The sequence below is a fragment of the Megalobrama amblycephala genome, linkage group LG12 (assembly GCF_018812025.1).
Source record: "Megalobrama amblycephala isolate DHTTF-2021 linkage group LG12, ASM1881202v1, whole genome shotgun sequence".
In the NCBI taxonomy this organism is placed as follows: domain Eukaryota; kingdom Metazoa; phylum Chordata; class Actinopteri; order Cypriniformes; family Xenocyprididae; genus Megalobrama; species Megalobrama amblycephala.
This window is the reverse complement of record NC_063055.1, coordinates 23,346,695-23,354,392: the sequence shown is the minus strand read 5'-3', so window position 1 is coordinate 23,354,392 and position 7,698 is coordinate 23,346,695. Positions and strand designations below refer to the sequence as shown.

Below are 7,698 nucleotides of genomic sequence, written 5' to 3'. Positions count from 1 at the left end.
ACCATATTTTGGGACCATGTATTTTTGTAATTTGTGTGTGTATTTGTATATTGATGATTTGGCTAATTTGTATGCAAATCAATAAAGTAGCCTACTTCACCTGGGATATTATAAAGCTCAAGTAATTTATATTTCAGTCAGTAGATGCAGCACATTTATGGAGTATGCCATGCAGTTTTGTATTATTTGTTTTTTACACACTTTCTCAATAAAGTATAAGACAACTTCTTTCAAGACAATTTGGTGTTATTTAAAGTAGAAACAGAAGTTCCATTCTCTCTTTTCTCTTCCCTGTTGTGACATATTCGAGTGAAATGGCTTCTCGAACAACAGCAACAACAAATGTAGGGTGGGGCTTGATTTTGCCCATCATGACAGGTGACAATGACAGGTTGTCCCGCCCTCGTGTCAGTAAACATACTGCAATATTACATTAAAAATTAAGAACTGTACATTTTTGACTTCATGTGACTTTAAAGAATCGGATGAGTGAAAGATTCAGTAACAAAACATGCTCACTTGTCGCCACCTACTGGCGTAACATTGTAACCTGCAGAAGGACCACTATAAGAAGCAGTGAATGAATCGTTTTGATGAACTGATTCAAAAGATTCGAGTCATCGGTATGAATTATAATCCCTATTAATAAAGTGCAACTCGAAGTCTTAATTCTCCCCTTATATCCACTCCGCGAGTTGATTATCAGACCGGAGGAGGCGGGAGGGGAGAGCAGGAGCAGGAGCTGCGCGAGGCGGTGGCTCGCACTCCGTTTTGCCCTATTATGGTCACGAGCGTGACAGCGCGCGCTACCCAGCATGCGCCGCGGCGTGAGGCTCCGCCACAGCCAAGATGACCGACTTTGAGGAGCCGCTTTCAGACGAGGAGAAGGTAAAAATAAACATAAAGTTAACTTTCACAAACCGCTCAAATACATGCGCTCGTATGTCCTTATATTAAAGTCCTCCGCTTGCAGAGGGATGAATAGCTGCTTCCCGGAAGGAGCGCGATGTAGTATAGCCGGTTAGCCGTGTGCTAATTTGTGAGGAAGTGAAATCGCAGCTTTGCACTCCCGTTAAACACAGAGACCTGACTTAACAGCGATAAACCGAACAAACAAGCAGTATTTTAACAAGTCTCTGGCTGTACGTTAGAGTCAAAATGGCCGTGTTGTTTTTAGTGGAAGTGTTGTGAGCGTCAGCTGTTAGCCTGTTAGCTGTCAGAGTGAGTTCAGAAATAGATGTCAGCAGATCCACCCACTCCGAACCGAGCCGACGGGCTTTAATGGGCCGTGCTCCGGTAGAGTTACACATGTGTGGCACAGCAGATGCCAGATCCGCCTGACACGACAGCCATCTGAGCCGAAAACCCCGGCCGGATGAAGTTACGACCGCAAGAGCGGGTGTGTTTTGGGGTGGAAGTCTGCAATCTCTGCAGGTGTGAGCGGATAGTTGACTCAAAAATGACAATTCTGTCATCATTGATACTCCCTAGTGTTGTTTTTGTAGTGAAAAACAGAATGTTAGTCTCGTCACCGTTTACTTTTAATCGCATATTTTTCCATATATTAAAAGTAAAAGGTGACCGAGACTGTCAATTATATGTTCTGTCACTTTGACAGTAGTTTTGAGTTTCATATGGTGCAGGCCAGTGGCGACTGATTTATTCGTGCTCATTTTCCTTCTGTCTCTATCAGTAAAAAGCTGCATTTAACCGCTACATATTTTCTTCCCCTTTAATTACATGTGGTCATTTTCTGCATACTGTCAGAGCTTTGAGTTACAGGCTTAGCTGACTTCCCCAGCCAGACCACATGAGATGGTAATGAGACCGATTATCACCAGATGATTCCCTTTATGTTAATGTCTTTCCCTTCTCTTCATTAAATGTTTTGGTGGTCAGACATTTGCACCCCTCCTGTCAGTGGGTTCAAAATACATAAGCTGTATGCTTTGTGTGATCAGTGAAAGTTGCTTTAAAGTAAATGTTAGTTCTGTTTATGTGAATGAATATTGTTTCATTACACTTGTAAGAGACAAGAGTTCAACCAAAAATGAAAATCATGTCTTCCCAAACCTGTAATGACTTTTTTTTCTGTGGATCACATCAATTTTTTTATTTTTTATTTTTTGGTTAAAGGAACTCTCCACTTTTTTGAAAATAGGCTCTTTTTCCAACTCCCCCAGAGTTAAACAATTGAGTTTTACCGTTTTCGAATCCATTCAGGCGATCTCCGGGTGTGGCTGTAGCACTTTAGCAACAGCTTAGCATAAATCATTGAATCTGATTAGACCGTTAGCATCTCGCTCAAAAACGACCAAAGAGTTTTGATGTTTTTCCTATTTAAAACTTGACTCTTCTGTAGTTACATCGTGTATTAAGACTGAGGGAAAATGAAAAGTTGCGATTTTCTAGACTGATATGGCTAGGAACTATACTCTCATTCGAGCGTAATAATCAAGGAACTTTGCTGCAGTACCATGGGTGCAGCAGGCGCAATGATATTACGCAGCGCCTGAAAATAGTCCCCAGCTAGATAACCTCCAACTTGACCGGCACTGAGTTTGTGTATTTGCTGAGTTGCAGGTAGCCTATTTTCCAAGTACAGGTCATTAATGATTGATGGGCGAGGCCATAAACAGAGGGGCGTTTTTGAGAGTGTAACCTGATTTGCCCACGTCAGAGTGTGGGTAGGGTTTAGGGGTGGGGTTGGGTGAAGGGGATCATTTTCATTGCATGATATATAAACACCCACCAGTTTGAAAACACCCACAAATACAGAAAAACCCACTTTCGTTCCGCAGAGACCTAATTTTCAGGCACTGCGTAATATCATTGCGCCTGCTGCACTCATGGTACGGCAACAAAGTTCCTTGATTATTACGCCAAAATGAAAATATAGTTCCTAACCATATCGGCCTAGAAAATCGCAATTTTTCATTTTCCTTCGGTCTTGGTACACGATGTAACTACTGAAGAGTCAAGTTTTAAATAGGAAAAACATCAAAACTCTTTGGTAATTTTTGAGTGAGATGCTAACGGTCTAATCAGATTCAATGAACTATGCTAAGCTGCAGCTAAAGTGCTACCGCCAGACCTGGAGATCGGCTGAATGGATTCAAAAACGGTAAAAATCAACTGTTTAACTCTAGAGGAGTTGAAAAATGAGCCTATTTTCAAAAAAAGTGGAGTGTTCCTTTAAAACAATGAATGTCAGTGGTGTCCAACGTTGTTTTAAATGTTGTAAAATAGTGAAATTTTACTATAGTAATGTTTATTTTGTTTGTTTTAATAATAATAATATTGATAATCACACAATTTTGGACCAAATTGTGCAGCTCTACAAACAAGCACAGCAAACCTGGAGTTTTTTTTTTTTAATCATATTTTTAATTCGTTGTTGCAATATTTCTCAGAAAAATCACAATTCGATTTGTTTTTAACCTCCAAATCATGCAGCCTTATCATTGACTTCTATTATATGGACAAAAACAATTAAAGTGCATTCTTAAAAACATTTTATTTCAGTGAACTTTCATTTTAATAGCACACAGCAGATCTGATGTAAAATTGTCCTGGTCTGAAACAAGTTTGAGAGGCCAGGAATAAGCTGTTAGGTTTGAGTGAGATGTTTTTGGACATTTATTTCTGTGGGTGATGTGGTTTTGAAGTATTAACACAGTGTTTATGTGCTAAGTGGTGTGTTTTTGGACGTTTTTGTGTATTGTTGAGATCTTATTGGTGCATGTTATTGAAGTGTTACGGGGGGTTATATATGGGGTAATTTGAGCTCTGGAGTCACCCGCTGTAAACTGGCTGTGATTCAGTAGTGCTGAAGCCACCGTGTTTTAGTAAGACAAATATGTGCCCGCTCATAATTTATTATGTGTTATTTCTGCAGGTCCGCATCGCAGCTAACTTCGTGACCCACGCTCCCCCTGGAGAATTCAATGAAGTGTTCAATGGTGAGTGTCATTTTAAGCTGTTCAGTTCTGGGTGAGCATAAGAGACTTTTTTCAAAAACATTTAAAAAACAGTAATGTACAGTTTCTTGTTTTCTGTCATGTGGGTGCACACACTAAGCCTGACAGCAGACCATATGCGTGAATTACAAGATTATTATCTCCAACTGAAGCTACAATCTCAGAATATCTCTCAGACTTGCACTAGTAGCGCTAATAGATTTGATTTTTGACACCATCTTCAAACAACATGGAGGAAAGTGTTGTGATCATTTTTACTGATTTGCACAGAAAGTAAAAAGAAAAATATACATGAGATGGTGCTTGGGGAGACACGGGGAGCTGTTTGATGTTTATTTATTTATTTTTGCACCCCCTTCACAATGCATTGCTCTCTTGCAGTTTAATTGTCTGTTCCTCATTGCTGCTCTCTCGCTTTTTATATTTTACCAGTTTTATGTTTTATATTCCACCAGGTTTGTGAATGTTTTTTAATCTTTGTGTTTTTGTACTGTAGATGTGCGACTTCTCCTCAACAATGACAACCTCCTTCGGGAAGGGGCAGCACAGTAAGTTATTTTGCATATCTGTGTGTCTCATGTTATGACCAGATGGATCCGTGTGTAGTTTAAAGTTTGTGCTGCATTGTTTCTTTCTCTGTTTCACAGTGCCTTTGCTCAGTATAACATGGATCAGTTCACACCTGTCAAACTGGACGGTAGTGAGGAGTTGGTAGGTTCATGATTTGATTGCAGTTCAGACTCACAGATTCAGTTTCGGTTTAGTTCCTGTGCTGCCCTAAGACTCTGTGTTAGTGTTGAATTGAGAGCACACTGTTGACACATTATTTATTCAAGCTGGGTGTAAACTCTGCTCTCTGGAGATCTGTGTGTACTTTGTGTGTGTGATTAGGGCAGGTGTGGTCATTGTACCGTGAGTGTTTGCTGCTGCGTGAGGATGGCTGTAGAGCTCTGAGTGTGATTAATTCTGTCTAAAGAGCAAGGGACATCCTGTTCCTGCAGGTTCTGATCACCGAGCATGGAGATCTGGGTCAGGGACGGTTCTTCGACCCACGGAAGCGGGTTTCATTCCGTTTCGATCACCTCCGAAAGGAAGCAAGCGATCCTCAGTCCTACGAGGGAGAGACCGCCCTCCGGTCCTGGAGAGACGCCTGTGATGAAGCGCTCAGTGCTTATGTGAAGGAGCACTATCCCAGTGGAGTCTGCACGGTACACGTTTTTCCCATGGGAATCTCAACAGGATAATATGATTTCATAGATTTTCCGTTAGCACTTGTCACATTTACATTTATGCATTGCAGTCATTATTTCTGAAATCATGCTCATTTGGACACTATTGTTTCTGCTGCAGGTGTATGGGAAAACTGTTGACGGTCAGCAAACAATCATTGCTTGTATTGAGGGTCATAAGTTTGAGCCCAAAAACTTTTGGTGAGTAATGTTCAGTGATTTATGTGCTTATAGACAGCTCTCTGGAATACTTAATTCTGATTGGTTAGTCACAGCATTTAAATATTGTCATATAATGTGGCAACTGATTTCCTACAATGTTACTTTAAAGTCTCTTTCATCTCATATAATAAATTAATTTGAACTCATATCAGTATTTCATATCAATTAATTTGTTTTACACTATGGTACAAAAAAGTTGATGATCATAAGAAACTTCTTTTAAATTATTCTCAAGACTGCATTTAGGTGATCAAAATACAGTAAAACAGTAATATTGTGAAATATTACAATTTTAACTGTTTTCTATTTTAATATATTTTAAAATGTAACTTATTCCTGTGATAGCAGTTTCGCTGCTGAAAACTGGTGCTGCTTAATTTTTGTGGGATAAATAGAAAGTTCAAAAGAACAGCGTTTATTTGAAATAGAATTTGTGTTTAACACGAGTCTTTACTGTCACTTTTGATCAATTTAACACATTCTTGCTGAATAAAAGGTATTAATTTCTTTTAAAAAATACACAACCTACTAATCCCAAACTTTTGAATAGTAGTGAGTTTGTTAAATAACTGTTTAATAAGTGGGATAATGTACAGCCATCTGTCATTTTTGGTAAATAAACCTCTTCAAGGTAATAAAAGATTGATTTACGAACTTTTTTCTGTTTTGCGATTTATGATCAGCAGACTACATTATCTTACAAAAATTTGGTCAAAATTTCTGCCCTTAGTTCTATAATTCTGTTCCAAAATCTTTGTGAGTCACTTTACTACAGGCAGGGTTGAACTAAACAATTCTAGACTGAAGTTGTGTGATTCAGCAGTGATTCAGAATGGTCTGATTGTACCTCGACTCTCTGATGATATTATCATCTGTTTATTCTCTTTTGTCAGGAATGGCCGGTGCAGGTCAGAGTGGAAATTCACCATTAGTCAATCATCAGCTCAGGTGGTGGGAGTATTGAAGATCCAGGTGAGACTTGACAGACTAGAATAGTGGGGGTGAGAAGAAAGTGTGACGGTCAAGAGTTTGTGATAATTTGGTTTCCTACAGGTGCATTATTATGAGGATGGTAATGTTCAACTGGTGAGCCATAAGGAGGTGGAGGACTCCATTGTAGTTCAAGTAAGTAAATAGATACATTTATTCACATAAAAAAGTGTTTTTTTTTAAGTTTGGTTAATGCATAAGATTTCCAAGAAGATTTTAAGGAAATTCCTACCTTTTTATCCCTAGAATGAATCCCAGGCTGCCAAGGAATTTGTAAAAATCATTGAAAATGCTGAAAATGATTACCAGGTGAGAATTTGATGTGATTAACATATGTACATTTTTTTTAATATGAATATTCATTGTTTTATGTGACTTGTACATCCCTAATAAATGTTACTCTCCAGACGGCTATCAGTGAGAACTACCAGACAATGTCAGACACCACCTTCAAAGCTCTCCGCAGACAGCTGCCCGTCACTCGCACCAAGATTGACTGGAACAAGATCCTCAGCTACAAGATCGGCAAAGAGATGCAAAACGCTTAGAACCGCCCCGGTTCCTCTTCCTTCTGTTCAAAAGCGGAGCCGGCTCTCAGAACACCACATGCCGTTCTCTCAGCGCGAAGTCTCCAAAAAATGAAAATGTAAAAAAAAAAAAAAGTCAAAAAACTTTAAAAAGAGGATGCGATTTCATTCAACTTTCTGTCATTAATGGACTTTGATGGGTCTCAGCTGTGGAAGAGGTTTAGATGAGAACTTGGAGGGAATCGTGGATCTAAATTATCGGCAATTATTGCTTTTTTCTCATTTACCCTCTCGCAAGTCACTCAAAGAGTTTGTATTGTTTTGACTTTTGTCTTTTTTTTTTTGTGAACTGTGACAGCTGCAATACTTGTGCAAACGGTTTTGTGTTTTAAAACAGTGGATAAGTAATGCCTCACTCACTGTATCTCCAAACCTCAATCAGGCGACAACCCCACCTTCCTCTTCCTCTGCCTACTGACAGCCTGGAGAGATGAGATGTCCTGCTGCCCTGTCTTCAACTCTCCAGGCTGTAACGGAAAAGAAGGGGTTGGGAGAGGAGGGTAATGGGCTGTATGTCTGGATTTGGGATGGCCATCTGTCTTAACTGCTCTCTCCGTATCTTTGTCTAACAGTGACTCACAGTCTGCTAAACTAAAATGGTTTAATAACCAAAAAATACAAAATAAATAAATCCATGGATAACCCTCTTTGGTGGCAAAGACATCCAAATTAAGTCTTGATTTTTATATT

At 39.3% G+C, this 7,698-nt stretch overlaps 1 protein-coding gene across 1 annotated transcript; it reads left to right on the top strand.

Annotated features, from left to right (window-relative positions):
* Nucleotides 1–737: 737 nt before the first annotated feature.
* Nucleotides 738–7,677, top strand: capza1b (capping actin protein of muscle Z-line subunit alpha 1b). Its single transcript, XM_048209758.1, has 10 exons — nt 738–888; nt 3,899–3,962; nt 4,477–4,528; nt 4,628–4,691; nt 4,982–5,188; nt 5,331–5,410; nt 6,325–6,403; nt 6,485–6,556; nt 6,668–6,730; nt 6,829–7,677. Exons 1-10 carry the CDS (start codon nt 850–852, stop codon nt 6,967–6,969), a joined length of 861 nt encoding a protein of 286 aa, XP_048065715.1. The 5' UTR covers nt 738–849; the 3' UTR covers nt 6,970–7,677.
* Nucleotides 7,678–7,698: the final 21 nt, after the last annotated feature.